Below are 16,321 nucleotides of genomic sequence, written 5' to 3'. Positions count from 1 at the left end.
GTCTGAATGGTAAAGACCTGGTGGTGATGGGGAGGCGGATGGTCAGAAATAGCACGAATAAACCAGTGGAGGGGGGAAGCCATATTTTAAGAGGATGCTCAACATGATAGGCTAACAGCGAGGGAGTGGAGCCGTGCTATTGGACAGCTGTGACCCGGTGATGTAAACAGCTGATGGCTACGTCGAAATGAGTGAGCATGTGTGGAGGAGTGCATGCCACATAGTATGAGAATGAACAATGAACCCAGCATAGAGCGACATTATTCCTCACGTAAATGACACAGGGTGACTGATTCGGACTCTCGGAGGGAGAGAGACACAAAAACACAGCTCTGTATTTACACGCACTCATGGAAATAGAAGAATCTCAGTCATCTGCTTCTGCTTCTTCAACTGTGCGTTGTCAGAGATTACAGCAATACAGAGCTGGAATATAACGTGACAAAGGTTTTACAGACCTTATATGTTTTCTGTTTTCTTAAAACATCTGTTTAACTTGGTATCAATTGATAATGGCCCTATTGACAGACTGGCAAGTAATGTGACATCCACTGATGTCAGTAGCTAATGTTTTATTCACTGTTAAGCATTAATTTAATGCTGGCAAGCTAGTACACATTATTTCTGATTCAGAAAGGATGTTTTTATAGGGCAGAATAAGTCACCTTTGGGATCAAATCTGGTCTGTTTTTATAGACAAACATGAAAAGGGGTCTTACACCCACAGAAAAATTAAAGAAATGGATTGGCAATCAGCTAAATTGTCATTTTTAACATCTATATTATTTTGACCAGGATCTTTGCAATAGATGCATCTCTAATAAATATATCGCTCATTAGTAGTTGTTGTGAAATATGCAGGGTATAGTTAAACACTCAATACAACACCAGCTCTTAAAAATAGGAGGAAAGAAATAATCCACAGTTATTCAAATCTCATCACAGAAGCTTTAAGGATCCATAAATTTGTCAAGAAAAATGACCCTAAGACTTACAATCGCATCTCAAAAAATAAGAATATCATGTAAAAGTTTGTTTTTCACCAGTGATTTTCTTTAAACTGTTAAATTTACATTTATTCTAGATTCATCTCATACAAAGTGAAACATTTTAAGACTTATCTTATTTAAATCTTGATGATTATGATTACTTATAGCTCAAGATATTAGAATATTGTGGAAAAGTCAAAGGTTTCCTAAGCCTTCATTCTCTTCATTCTTCTGGTTTAGTGTACACAACCACAAACATGGGGGAGACTGATGACTTTACAAATGTCCTGAAGACAATCATTGTCATTCTCAACAAGGAAGGGTAAGCCACAGAAGGTCATTGCTGAAACGGCAGGCTGTTCTCAGAGGCTTTTTTTGTTTTTGTGAGCTGTAAGATGTGATCAAGATTAAAACAAAAGAATAAAATGAACATTTTAATGATATTCTAATTGTTTTGACATGCACCTCTTTTAGTGATGTCATCTGAGTTATTTGGGTTAAAACATTTCTGCTTGTTTTTTGGACTCATTATTCTGTCACTTTAACTTGACCATGTATTTAATTGTCTTCTTGGTTCTTCAAACCCAAAACAAGGCATTGTTGCAACAAGAAACTATAAAGAAAAACTGGGATTTGTGCCATTTGTCATTTATTGGGGATTAGTGAAACAATTAAATGGACAGCTTAGCTGAATTTTTATGAAGGATATAGAGTATCTCTGTGTCGTTTTGGTTTTGACTGCATGTACTGTATGTTTTTAATCTGCTTCTTGTGAGACTGATTTTGTAAAATGGATATGCTAAATCTCTGTACAGCTATACTCGGAGATCATGAAACTCTGTTTGATGACCTGAATTAATGTGACAACTGACTGTGGGGGGCCTCGACATCTGCTGGAAGATTATAGGGCTAAGCACGCAGTGCAGCTACGCCCTTTTGAGCAGACTGACCACACTGATGTAAGGTCTGTGGAGGAGGACGCAGAATATTTCTCACCAGGAAGAGAAGCCGCATACTTAATTTTAAGGATTTTCTTAGCCCATGAGGTCAAAGCACTGTCCATCGTCCTCATTTTGTTGGTGCCACACTGGATCTATCATTTCTGTTTACCAGTCTTTGCTGCGTCATGGAGTCCTCTTAGGATACAATGTGGCATGACTGATGTGGCTTAGACAACCTGGAGGAAACAGAGGGTGTATGTAACATGCAAGATGACTGACGACAGCCTCCTCACTCTATATAAACCCAAATAAGAGAATCATTCCCATGCAATGCTGGCCCCTCTGCAGAGTTGTCCTGTCCATTTGTTCTGCTCTACTTTGCATGTAGGTCGTCTGTAGTGGACCGGGGAGGCAGCACAATGGCAGCTGAATTAGATGGTATTTTTTTACAGAGTAATTATTGGCTGCATATAGACCTAATTTACTCAACATACTGAGCTGCTCAGGCACAATACAGAATGTATGCATGTATCAGCTAAATCCTCCAAATCTAAGGCCGAATCACATCTTTCCTGTCATGTATTTTACACTTGAGTTGAGAAATATGAAGAAAACTACTTCACCAGTCCACAACATTCATATCTCCAGGGTTACATAACAGCATGTAGTTTCATTTTTTATAAAACCACCAACCCTCTTATGCAATTTCAACATATTATATCATGGTTATGATAAACATGTTTTAGTGTGTTTCTTTATGCATCAAATGCACAAAACAAAAGGTAGGGACCATATTTTAGTCATTTTATGTAGAGAATGTTCTGGTGTTTATCCTGTCAGGGTGACCCCAATGAGGATAGTGTGATTATAGCACGACTTGGTTGATTCATCAGGTCTGTTTCTGTGCTTCAGTGAAGGAAAACCCTCTCAAAGGATCACAGAGCTGATGACACCTCGCCCTGAATGCTGTGACGCTCAGTAAACTGTGCAATAAGGTGTGAGACGTTTACGAAAGACATAAGACTCTCCCCACTCTGCCTCTATCATGACACCCAGTGGTGAGTCTTGGACCCTAAACAGGCGATCAAATCAGTCACCTTTCACAGAGGGAGACCACCAAGTGAGTCTGAAGGGCTCTTCAGATAACAGGCTTTAAATCAGGACTTCATGATAGTATCAATGTCGATTTATGAGGGAACTGCTTTTGTCTGAGAAACCTGCAAATCAAGTTTACTTGGTAACATTTCTGTGACAAAATATGTAATCAAAATAAAGTATTGAAAATGTTTATTCTGTCAGGCAAAGACCGGCGTGTGGATGGGATTTCTGTGCCTCATGAAAAAACACAATGGACCCTTACACAACAGCTTCAAGCAAGCCCGAGACAATACTTACACCAAACCTTCATTACACAAATAAACACTTGAGGGATATCACAAATTTTCCTCCAGTATTTTTCGTTACAAATCATAAAGATACCATCATTTTATGGCATTCTTCAGCAATATTGAAAATAACTGAGGAATAATATATGTTCCATTAAAAAAGTGCAACAGAAAAACCTCTAAAAATGGAAGCAATTTCTGCACTTTTCTTTTTTGAATTATTTTTTCAGCTTTTTGCCTTACACTATGGGGTAGCTGAAGAAAGAATGACCAGGATCGTAGTCTCTGTTTGTGGGTGCCTGCTCTATCAACTGATCTAAACTGGCACCCCTGTGCACTTTCTAAACTGCACAAGTCTATCAGCATACATTTTGGTGCTGAAAACAAATGAAACAAGAAATTACCCAATACTGGATGCCTAGAACTTCTATATATTTGTAAACTCAGTATCAAAACAGGGATCAATGCTCTTTTATTAAATTTAGAAGTCTGATATCATGACTGTTTTATATAATTGTAATTTTGTGCTCAAATACACTATGACAATTTGAATTAAACAACAGCAATGCACAGCATTTTTTGACATTTTAATCATTTTTCAATCTGAAAGGTTATTACAACAGTTTTTTTCATCAGTAATATTTTATTTTGGACTATTATAAGAGTTAAGGAAGTGCTTTGTATCATGCAATTGATCTGATTAATTTTACCTTTATTGTAGCAGTTACAACTCAAAGGAGAGGGACCCAATTGCAGTCAAGATCGCTGACATGGGCGTCGCTATACATCCAATTCATGCCGGAAGTCCCAAGCAGAAGTTTCTTCTTCGTGTTGGACTCAGCTGCCAGTGTTTGTGCCAGACCAGGCCACACTGGTGTGCCTTGAGACAAGTCAAGGTGTGCCGTAGGAATTTGTATACATTATTACTAAAACTGTACAACAACTAAGGATACTAGAACCCATGTCCTAACTGCATGTGATCATGCAGCATTGTATGCTCACTGTCCATCTGTTATCTCTTGACTATGCAATTCTCTGCCCTGTATATTGACATTTTTTCCACATGTAAAAGTATTTATTGACTAGTCTCCAATGGCTGTGAGCCACATAATTTTGTCTCCATGTTAGCACAAGTCAGACTACAACATTTCATAAAGGAATATAGATAATATTCGTGCATTGCACTCTCCACTTTGTAAAACAAGCTAACAAGGTCAGTGAGTGAGGAAAGTGGAAGAAAACTCAGAATATCTTATGGTAGGACACTCCTGGTACCTTGTCATCCTCTGGGGTACCTCTCTGTTACTTGTCCATCTCAATCGGAGCAACAGGGAGGAAAATAAGAACAGGGCGGTGGGGGAAAACTTGTGCCATTGAGCTGCATTGCACTCAAGCGCTAACAGGCTGTCAGGATACCATTAAAGGAATCTCTGTAACCAAATTGATTTGCCACTGGGACATGTGTTAAAGAGGCTATTTTACAATGAAAATGGTGTGCCTTGAGATTTTCGGCTTGATTTACAGTGTGCCTTGGGCAAAAAATGTTTGAAAACCACTGGTAATGCATTTGATTGTGCAAGAATATTGATGCATTTCCACAATAAAGGGCTAAAAATATGGTTTGGAGTCTGTCTATTTTTTATCTATGTGTCATTTCCCCATTATCAAGATGGAAAACAGAACAAAGAAAATGAAACCTATTTAAATTAAAACGACATGTTTCTCTGCCCTGGTGTGTGCTGCTTGAATGCTGCGCAAGTGATTAGATGGATATATATTTGTATACCTTGTTTCAGCTGCAGCTTGACCAGTTATGCATTTCACAATCGAGTAAAGCTGGTGCTGATGCTTTGTGTAAAGCTTTTCCTCATGTAAGCTTTTCACTGTTTTCTTTTCTGCACCTTTTGATTTTAAATGTGTAAATCCCAGGAGCAAACTCTAGCCTGTGCGTTCACTTTAAAAGATCGACCGAACAGTCTCAGTGTCCCGGTTTCTCTAATGATGAGTAATAATCAATGAGGATATCCAGAGCAAACATAATCTCATGGGACTAACTGCAGTCTACCGGGACACTTTTGCTATTTTATACTTGAATTTTAGAGAGCAGACTTGGTTTCTGCTTTAATGCATCATTGAAACTTCTACTAATTAAAGTAACTTCTGGCTCTCAAACAAACAGAGTCAGAGGTGACCCATCGTTTTCATGTTTCTCTCTAGGAAGAAACAAGGGGGAAAACGAAATCATCTGAAAGTAAGTTCTTTTGAAAGTGTGTGTTATGCATGGACAAATATTGTGTTATTTAGGTGAATTACTTCAACAATCATTGATTGTATGGATGTTGATGCTCTTTTTGCCCCTCCCTGACATGAGACAATGCATGTGTGCCACCGGTGTGTTGTGTGTTTCAGGCGAGCCATGGCAGCTGATCTAGACGTGGTGAACCTGTTCATTATCGCAGGAGGAACTTTGGCTATTCCCATCCTGGCCTTTGTTGCCTCTTTCCTGCTCTGGCCTTCAGCTCTCATTAAAGTCTATTACTGGTGAGCTCAATAACTGCTGCCCTGATTTTCACTTTATATAATTAATACAACATGTGAAATCCGTTTAGGGTACCACAGATGCAGCTGATGACAATTCTACCTTAGATTCTTACAGTAAAGTACAAATATTTCATTTCAAACATCATCTTAACTGCTTATTTCCCAGTTTTCTTTATTTACATCATTACAGCTGCTATTGGGAGTTTACAGCAGATCTTAAGACTGAGACTGGTGGGAGGTGTCAAAGTGATTAACTGTTTAACTGACACAGACATTTTTCGTAGTAGAGACCCTTGATGAATGATGTACAATGCATTCAGAGCCCCTTCACTTTTTCACTTTGTTGCAGCCTGATGCTACAGACATTTGAATTGATTTTTTTATCCTCATCAATCTAGACTCAGCACACCATAATGACAAAGTGAAAACTGAGTTTAAGATTATTTTTGTACAGCTTTCTGAAAAAGAAAAAAACTAAAATATCCTATTGACCTAGGTATTAAGACCCTGCAATAACACATACAATTTGTCTCAGGTGCCTCCCATTTCTCTTGATCTTTGCAGAGAAGTTTCTACACCTTGATTGGAGTCCACATGTGCTAAATTAAATTGATTGGACATGATTTGGAAAGACACACCTCTGTATAGAAAGCCTTGCAGCTAACATTGCATATCAGAGCAAAAACCATGAAGTCAAAGGAACTTCCTGTAGTATATTTATGTCAGACATGATTAATACTCACAAGCTTTATCAATACCATTCTAGTGATGATACTAACAAACATTTTTGTACCAGAAAAATTGAATAGAGATTAGTCTTATATGTGGTGGACCAAACTATGTTACCATAAGAAATGAGAGGATAAATTACACTATAATAGACATTCACAAGATGTGTCTTACACATTGTAAAATCATGGTATTTGTTGCTGATTTATTAGACATATAGGGGCTTTTTCCAATTGAGCTTCTCGTTGATAACATCTGAGATTTTTTTTGCATTTGGGCTTGAAGATCATGTAGGCACTCTTTTTAACATTAGGAGATAATTTATTTCAGTTGAACCAGTGGTCAATCCATATCAAAACACATGTATGGTCATCTTTATCTGTGTTGCAAATATAAGTGTCATCGGCATATAAAACAAAAACGCATCCTTTGATATTAAAGGCAAATCACTGATGTATATAAGGAATAGAAGTAGGCTCAGTATGAAGCCCTGTGGAGCTCAACACCAAACACCCCATAAGCCTTTAGCTTAGACAACAACAAACTGTGGTCTACAGTCTCGAAGGGTTTGGATAGGGCAGTAAAACCTTCAGCTGTAAATTCCTTTGTCCTTTAATGCTAACATTTTAATAAGGGTTGTATACCTGGATTGGAAGAATAGAATTGATCTACCACTATTTATTGTGATAATGACCTGAGAGTGTTCCACTGACTTAAAAAAAAGTCACCCTTAAAATAAGTGCAGCATTATGTTATGAATACATACTTTATGTAAAAAAGCTCAGGTCATGTCTATTTTTACCTGTTGACATAACAGAGTTATTCTTCATGAAGTGAAAAAAAAAAAAACATTACTCTGGACAGCTTTGGATCAAGGCCTGTTATCTCTTTGCCAAGCCTTGACTTCCTGTCAGGACATGTCCTGTCTCTAAACACATATCTCTGCTCCCCTTCAGGTACTGGAGGAGGACCCTGGGCTTACAGGTACGCTATGCAGACTGTGGAGGTTATCGCTTCTGTTTCTCCTACAGAGGAAAGCCTGGGATAAGACCGTCCATCTTGATGCTGCATGGGTTCTCTGCACACAAAGACACATGGCTCACTGTTGTTAAGGTCAGGGGGAAGTGAACACTTTTTCTTACTATGAATAAAATGGATAAACACTCATCACTAACTTTAGAAATGTGATATTGAGATAAGATACAACTGGTGTATATGGAAGTAAAGTGAGCTTTGCAGGATTGTAAGACCTGCTATAAAATAAATGATGAGTTGAATGGATAAGTGATAAGTGATGGATAAACTAAACTTCTCTCCGCCACTTCTCTAGTATCTACCCAAACATCTACACATTGTGTGTGTGGACATGCCCGGCCATGAGGGAACAACACGCATAAACTCAGACGATTACTCCATACAGGGGCAAGTCACAAGGATCCATCAGGTATAACTAAAGACAGAGCAACTAAAAACTGAATGTTCGTGTTTGGATCCTAAACGATTCCATGAAAATCTGTTTTTTTCCTTCATGCCCTGTAGTTTGTGGAAATCATTCGACTCAACACAAAACCTTTTCATCTAGTTGGAACCTCCATGGGTGGAAATGTAGCTGGAGTGTATGCAGCTTGCTACCCCTCAGAGATCTGTAGCATGACTCTCATTTGTCCAGACGGTCAGTAACTCTGTGCGTGTGAGTTAAAGGACGCATGAAAGGGCACAAATACACGCTATATTATGTCATCACAGACAACTGAGTGTTTGCTTTTCTCACTGTGAAGTATCACTCTCATTTCTTCTGTTGCCACAGAGAGGGCTGTTTGGCTTTTCAGAAAGTAACCCTGCTGATGTCATAATGATGTCACCTATCCAATTTCAAACTTGGCTTGAAGTCTTAATTTTGTGCTGAAAAGAAAAAGATACGTTTCATGTTTAAGGACTTTCTTCTTCTCATTTTGCTTTCAGGGTCCACAGATATGGAACGTACCAGTTAGAAACACAGAACTAACTACTCCAGTGATCGCCAAATTGTGGCCTGTGGGCCAGGTCTGCCCTGACAGTGCCAGTTATCTGGTCTGCATCGGCTCTTGTCATAGTTTTAAATATAATAGAAGGAGTAAAATGATATGATTATGACAACCCTCTACCTATTGTTATGAAACTTTAATACAGGATTTGAGAATGTTGAAATACCATATAACTTTTACTGCCTATAATCATAAACTAATGTTCAAAGCAACACCTAAAATAACTGTAATTGGTACTATGGGAGGAAAAATTCTCACATAATTTGGCTCTTAAATGGGGAACCTTGTCCTACCCCATATTCAGGGTTGTCCTGTCCCAATATGAGACTCTTAAGTTAAGATATGATACTAGTTAAGTCAGATAGAATTAATACTTGTCTTGATACTGTGGAAACAGAAATTAAAGTCTTAGGTACCCAAAACGTGTCAAGTTCTGCTCTTCAATCACCAAAAACTGTGAGCAAACTTCTGAACACTGACTAAATTGCAGAAATACACAGTCTACATTTCACAGATGAATTATAAAGTATTGTCAGCTGTCCACAAAAATACAGCACCGCCCCTTTGTTTAATAATCTATCTCAATCATCACACATAATCCAGCTGAACCAATCTTTGTCAATCACTGCAGCTTTTTGATGAATATGACTGTAGGATTTTAAAGTCATGGTACTTTTTGATGCTATTAGACTGTATTAAATCCTGTGGTATTGTAAAGTTTGAAAACCTCACTCCTTTTACAGGGACTGTACAAGCAAACATGATCACGTGCATCACCGCTTTCTAATTAGTCGTTAATTCTATCCTGCAGGTATAAGGCACCCATGTGAGACCAAATTTGACAATCATCTGCAGGACCTGGAGCACAGCAATTACACATTAAATATCCCGCTGATACCAACAACACCTGAAGAGATGGAGGACATGTTCAGACTTTGCTCTCACGTTCGCTTCAAAATACCCCAGCAGGTCAGGCCCACATTTGAAAATGAAAGCATCAGGGGATTTCACTTTCAGTGCACAGCTGAAAATCATGCCTCAAGATATGATGAAAGAATCATTTCAGTGCCATGTTTAAATTTGTTTTGACTTTTTAGATTCTTCAAGGATTGGTAGATGTCCGGCAGCCTCACAACACATTCTACCAGGAAGGTTTGTGCAAATTTGTACAGTGTCTATACACGTATTCACCTCCTTGGATGTTTTACTTTTTTATTTACTTCATAAATCTTTCATGCTCAATATTGACTAAAAGGGGTTGAATATTTATGCAGTCACTTATTTTGCATTACATATTTATATGAAATCTGTTTTCACTTTAACATGAAAGATTTTTGTACATTTTTGTCTCAAAAAAAGCCAAATGCTATTGACCATGATTAACTTATAAAATCAGTAAAAGGGTAAAAAATCCAAGGGGTGAATACTTTTTATAGGCGCTGTGTAAAGCAGAAATTAAGATTTCCCATTCAACTCCCTGATTTTTACAGTCCATGGGGCCTATTTTTGTTTATTTTTATTAGTATTTATGGAGATCGTCAGTGAGAAATCAAGATATGCCTTACAGGACCATTTACATCTCATCTCTGCACCTTTACAAGTGATATGGGGAAAGCAAGATCAGGTCAAGTATGATGTATACAAAGACTCACCAAAAGCAAATATAGAAGGGATTACCTGGTGCCTGAGTCTGTTAAAGTAATCTTTAACATCCTGTTGCTGTGTACAGACTTGTAACCTAGAGGCGCTGGCTCAGTCTTCTGTAAGTTCAGCTCTTATTACAGAGCTTTAAGACAAACGTTTGTAATGGTATGATAACTGTCCTGTATTTGCCTTTCTGCCCAGGTGGTGGATGTTTCTGGAGCTGCAGTCATTGCTGAAGTGTTGCAAGGGTGCAGGGTGGACCTGCTGGAGAACTGTGGGCACTCTGTGGCGATGGAGAGACCTTGTCGGACTGCAAAACTCATCCTGGAGTTCATTATTTTGCAGCAAGATGCCCGGGGTGGCGCAAAGAAATCTTCATAAATCAAATACCTTTTTTATTTTTTATTGCTTTTCACTGTAAAGCCTCACAGCCTCCTTGTACATGACATGAATATGAATGCAGGCTTGCAAGATCAAATCAGACAATAATTCTTCCTCCAGCATCTCTAAAATAATGAATTAAACCGTTTGAATTTGTAATGCAAACTGTTTCGTGGTAATAAAAGCTAATTTTATTCATTTGGTGTGCTGATGTTGAAATGTGTGAATAAATGCATGCAGAGGTGTCTGCTTACAGCAGCACCTCCTCCTTCCTTCACCCTGCCTGTGTGCGCAGTTTTGCTGCAGCAGCTGTCTGGTGAGACCAGCGGCAAACATCACTGACTGTCTGGCTGCAGTGTGAAATGCGAACTCTAGGCCGCTAATTTTGCACAAAAAAAGACTAAAATAAGCACGAAATTGAACTGGTAAGACTTTGTTTTAACGTGTATCTAATTTCTGTGCAATATTTGTAAGATTTCGACGTAAGCCGTGGTGGTAACAGCAGCTAACGACAACATATCGTGGACTGTTAACTACGTTAGCTTGCTAGCTAGCAGTTGGCTAACAGGCTACATTTCCAAGGTGCTAATCGCATTGTATTAATACCTCAGTGCATCCGTGCAGGATTTACAACCTAATAACCTAGTCTTATAAGTGCATTTGACCCTTATGGCTCCATTTCGTTTCCCAGCTTGTTTCTTGTATTTTACCAGACGGTGTGAAATTCAGAAAGGTTACTTTTTTAATACTAGTTAGCTACAAAACAAACATAAGCTAGCTTCGTTAGCATTCACCCAGTTAATACCGGCTAGTCACATTTGCACTGTCGCGATATGATTGTTTATGCTACCCCACAGACTGATTAATATTCATTCATTTATATTCACTGCCAAGTTTAACTTTTAGTAAAGTGGCTTCTTGTCCCTGGCTGAAGAAAAACAGGACTCCGTTCCTTTTTGACTTTTAGGACTATAATTAAAAGAAAAAAATTCAGATGTCCAAATTTCTTCATACTTATGAGTACTTGAGGGTCATCCTGGCTTTAGACTTCAATCCTTTAGATCAGTTGAGTGAAAAAAAGTATGCTGTAGATCTTCTTGACATCATATGGAGCTTGCTGTGAGGTTGCTTTGTCACAGAATGGACTACATTGATGAGTGAATTTGCAATGCATGACATTAGAATTATACACAAGTGATTCAAAACATCATGTTCTTAAATCCAGAGTGAGCTCCCGCCTTCTAAGTAAATACAACTTTGGCTGATGTATTGCTAGGCACCACGTGATTTGACAAAGTCTACATCAGTGGTTCTCAACTTCCCAGCAACTATTGTGACTAAATTTCTATTACAGCCAAATATTTTTATGAACAGAAAAAAATGTAACAAATCAAAGAGATGGGAGACATATTGTCAAAAATACAAGCACATCATACACTTTTTGCAGGTTTTTTTGCTCACAAGCACACAACTGTGTGGGATGGGAACTAATAATTTATTGATATTGATGCCATTATCGATTCTGCTTATCCATTTGATTCTTTATCGATTTTTTTCTGTGAATTTCCTTTTCAGAAAAAATAGACTATATATGTTTTCACAGTTAAAAACTCAAATTTTATTGAGTCCCTTTCTCCTTGAACACTGGACATGATGATGTATGCCACCTTCAGTTAGAGTTAGTGACAAGAACTCTCCAACTACTGGCTATATAAACAGCTTAGATAACTAAAAATGTTAAAAATCAAGTGTTTGGGAGAAGAACATACTAAAATATCCCCCAAAAATTTGTTGGAAATGTCTCAATAGAAACAAACTGCTCCGTGAGTCTTCAACCTCTGATCTTGACTTAGAACACAGTACTTTTCATTTTCTTTTAAAGATAAAATTAGTCTCTGGATCCTAGATCTCTGAGAGGGGTGCATCTGCAGGCTCTCAAGCAGCAGTTTCAGTATCACAGCAGATTCAGGACCATAGATCAAGGACCCTGCTTGTGCACATGCTTGTAGTTTATGAGCATTCTTTTAAATACAGATTGCAAGCTATTGCTATTGCTACTACTCACGACAGCGATGAACGACAAACAGGGCATAGTACTTAGTGAGTTAAGTATGCTCATGTCCTTTAGAATTAGGTATTTTGACAAGAAAAGTAAGTTGAGCAAAAACCTGTTAAACTAAAACAAGTAAAATTAAATCATAAGGAATTGAAAATTAAACATTTAAACATTTTGCAATACACAGAATATTGTGATACCATGCATTGCGATATATTACTATCTATATTATTTTTTCAACTGTTTAGCTAATTTAAGATTAGCCTTGCCTTTATTTTTATCGTATTACTGCATTTTATTTTCATGCGGCTCTCCTTGCAAACCTCATGTGTCATGTCCATGTTGTTTTTGCCCTGCTTACATTCCTAATGTCCTTTCCTTGGTGCTGCCATATTGGTTGTACTAACTTTCTCCTGCTGTATGACCGTCACCTCTGCTGACCTCACTGGACAAAGGGTGCAACAGCATCGTCAGGTGGCCAGGAAAGCAACCGATGCTATTTGTCCAGTATCATAGGCTTCAGTTCATATAAGCAATTCATTCGAAAAAATTTGATACGTATTGCCACGCAAAATGTCGCAATACTATGCTGTATCGATTTTTTTCCCTCACCGCTAACAGATACGTATTAGTGAGATCGTTGGACACAGAGAAATAAATTGAAATCTTGCACAGTATAAACAGAAAAAGATGCATGCCTTGCATGGAATCACTGCTGGACAGACGTTGCACGTCACGCTGTTAATCATTTTTTGAGAAATGACGTCACACTTTCGTCCGCTTTAGCCTATATTTGGTTCTGTCCACTATGTTTACTTCCTTGACTTCTCTGTTCTCTCACTGGTTGCCTTTCACGAGACCAAGTTTTCAAAGGTACGTGAAAGTAAGGCATTGATAAGGGAATCATTAAGATTAAATGTAAATGATGTCAATGGATTGAACCAACTGGAACCGGTTCTCAACTGGAACTGGTTCCTGATTCCCATCTCTACATCTGTCATCCACTGAAAATGGCTTTGTGACCCACTTTTGGGTCCTGGCCCATCAGTTGAGAACCAAGGGTCTACATGACAATATCTATCATGCTTCATAATGTCTTTAAAGCTAATATAATGTGACTGTTTTTGCAGGTGAAATTCAAGTAATCCCAAACTGTAGCTGTTCCCTCTCTATTTTGGTTCTGACCAAGAGGATATTATTCTACAAATGGATAATGGAGACTGGGGCCATAGGGTAAGAGATGGATAGATGTCAGACTTTAAATAGCTATGTCAGAATGTTTCTTTCTGATACTAAATCATCTTTTTTTAAGGTTGTTGCCACTATCTTGTAACTCTTATGCAGCAGTCCCATGGTAGTTAAATACCACCTCCATTAATGTCATGCTAGAAATCTCTTTGGTTAAACAGTGTTAGATTTTAGACTTTTTGAAATATTGAAGTTTTGATCAGGGGCTCTTTTGAATCTTTAACATGTGCCTTACAATATATTTCTGTTTTCTACTCTACCCTGGTTGGTATGGTAAACTAAAATATAAAGAGATAGTATTACTCTAATACAAATATTCCTTGAATAGTTCGTCTAACTGCAGGATTTACTGTAGGGCCTTGCTTTGGATGTTTTATTTAAGAAAGTATATCCACTTCAAAAATCAGTTCTAATTGCAGGATGCATATGCTGACTTATTCTAACTGAAAAAAGTTCTTATTTTCTCTGCTTCGTTTTGCCCTAGATGACTACTCCTGTTACTTTGAACGTGGGAGGCCACCTCTACACTACCAGCTTATCCACCCTTCAGCGTTACCCAGACTCCATGCTGGGTGCTATGTTCAGAGGAGATTTCCCCACAACCCGTGACTCCCAGGGGAATTATTTTATAGACCGCGATGGAACTCTTTTCCGATATATTCTGAACTTCCTGCGGACGTCTGAGCTCACTCTCCCCGTAGACTTCACAGAGACAGACCTCCTAAGGAAAGAGGCCGATTTCTACCAGATTGAACCTCTGATCCAGTGCCTTAATGATCCCAAACCCCTGTACCCTCCTGACATATTTGAGCAGGTTGTTGAGCTCTCCAGCACACGAAAACTGTCAAAATACTCCAACCCCGTTGCTGTTATCATCACACAGCTAACCATAACTACAAAGGTTCACGGCCTTCTTGAAGGGATTTCCAACAACTTCACCAAGTGGAACAAACACATGATGGACACCAGAGACTGTCAGGTGTCGTTCACTTTTGGACCATGTGACTATCATCAAGAGGTGTCCCTAAGGGTTCACCTCATGGACTATATCATGAAACAAGGCTTCACCATCCGTAACACGCGTGTGCATCACATGAGTGAGCGTGCAAATGAGAACACAGTGGAGCATCACTGGACTTTCTGCAGACCAGCTCACAAAGTGGAGGACTGAGTGACTGCAGAGTAGTTGTGGATGTTTGATTTGTCCTCATATTACACAAATCATGATTAAAGATGAACAAATTGACCTATATTTCTGTAATGAATCATAAACAAGATTTTTGTCCTTTCTGTAATCAAAGTGGTACAATGTCTAGAACTCAAGATTAGTCCAGACAGAAAGCACAAAGACACTACATTTTTGAATTATTTATTTATTCATCTTAATGTAACACTTCTACATTTTTGATGAGGTTGACCAAAAAAATAACATTCCTTATGAAACAGAAAGGCCCAGTAATGTGGAATGCTTTTATTTTGGGAACTAAATAATTCTAGACCTGTTTTTACAGATATGATTATGATTTGATGTGGATCTAACACTTGCATCTGTTAATTCTGAAGTCAGTAAAAAGTGATTGTAAAAAGGTGGCCATGATTTGAGACTTTGTGCCTACCTGTTGTATATTGCCAAACCTAAACTTAGAAATTAACTATGTAATTTTAAATATTTGAGGGAAAAGAAGGAAAGCTTGGACCCCATTCAGTAGCTGCCCCTGTCATTTTCTAGACAGGAGAGGACCTGAACAAAGATCTCTTTTGGATCCTGAGTAGTCAGGAGTGTTCCTTTTTTAATAATAGTAAATTATGATTATCTTTTGCCCAGTTTCTTTCTGGTGAGTTTACAGTAGATCCTCAAATTAGTCGTAGTCTTAGCTCTCTATTATCTCCTAATTATGCTACTATTTCTTAAGACCCAAGTTGTTGCATGTGTCTGAGTGTCCAGTCTATATATATATGTGTGTGTGTATGCTGTGTGTGCTTTGCAGTATTGTCATAATGCTCATATCAACAGTGATGTGTTTGATCACTCCAGCCAAAATAAACCCATTTGTGTATTTGTCACTCATTAATTTTGCTTCAGCTTACCTTTGTTTTTTACTCACACTACAGCCCTAACCAATTTTTTAACACTCTAAAACCCACTAACTCACAAAATCCTTGATTTATGACATTCATATCCCTTTTTAGACATGCTGGCCTTATATTTGCCACTCTATTTACACGTACATCTCAAAAAATTAGAATATCATGAAAAAGTGCAAAATCTTTGTCACTCATTTCAGAAAGTGAAACCCATATATATGATATAGACTCATTAATAGAGTAAAATATTTCAAGCCTTTATTTCTTGAAATTTTGATGATTATGGCTTACAGATAAA

General features: G+C 38.1%; 2 protein-coding genes across 3 annotated transcripts; both read left to right on the top strand.

Annotated features, from left to right (window-relative positions):
• The first annotated feature begins 1,246 nt into the window (after positions 1 to 1,246).
• Positions 1,247 to 10,634, top strand: abhd6b (abhydrolase domain containing 6, acylglycerol lipase b). The gene is made up of 9 exons (XM_041798752.1): positions 1,247 to 1,311; positions 5,725 to 5,856; positions 7,542 to 7,698; positions 7,916 to 8,029; positions 8,125 to 8,257; positions 9,421 to 9,578; positions 9,707 to 9,761; positions 10,133 to 10,233; positions 10,455 to 10,634. The coding sequence occupies exons 1-9, from the start codon at positions 1,247 to 1,249 to the stop codon at positions 10,632 to 10,634; spliced, it is 1,095 nt and encodes a 364-aa protein (XP_041654686.1).
• A 290-nt stretch (positions 10,635 to 10,924) lies between these two features.
• kctd6b (potassium channel tetramerization domain containing 6b) lies at positions 10,925 to 16,009 on the top strand. 2 transcript variants are annotated; one of them, XM_041798444.1, is made up of 3 exons: positions 10,925 to 11,059; positions 13,821 to 13,923; positions 14,423 to 16,008. In XM_041798444.1, exons 2-3 carry the CDS (start codon positions 13,897 to 13,899, stop codon positions 15,107 to 15,109), a joined length of 714 nt encoding a protein of 237 aa, XP_041654378.1. In that variant the 5' UTR covers positions 10,925 to 11,059; positions 13,821 to 13,896; the 3' UTR covers positions 15,110 to 16,008. The 2 variants fall into 2 exon arrangements, with proteins under 2 accessions (XP_041654378.1, XP_041654379.1); XM_041798445.1 differs by lacking the exon at positions 13,821 to 13,923 and having other exon boundaries at positions 10,946 to 11,059; positions 14,423 to 16,009.
• Positions 16,010 to 16,321: the final 312 nt, after the last annotated feature.

The sequence above is a fragment of the Cheilinus undulatus genome, linkage group 11, assembly GCF_018320785.1.
Source record: "Cheilinus undulatus linkage group 11, ASM1832078v1, whole genome shotgun sequence".
NCBI classification, from domain to species: Eukaryota; Metazoa; Chordata; class Actinopteri; order Labriformes; family Labridae; genus Cheilinus; species Cheilinus undulatus.
Note: the sequence above shows the minus strand (reverse complement) of the source record. Positions and strands in the feature narration are given on the sequence as shown.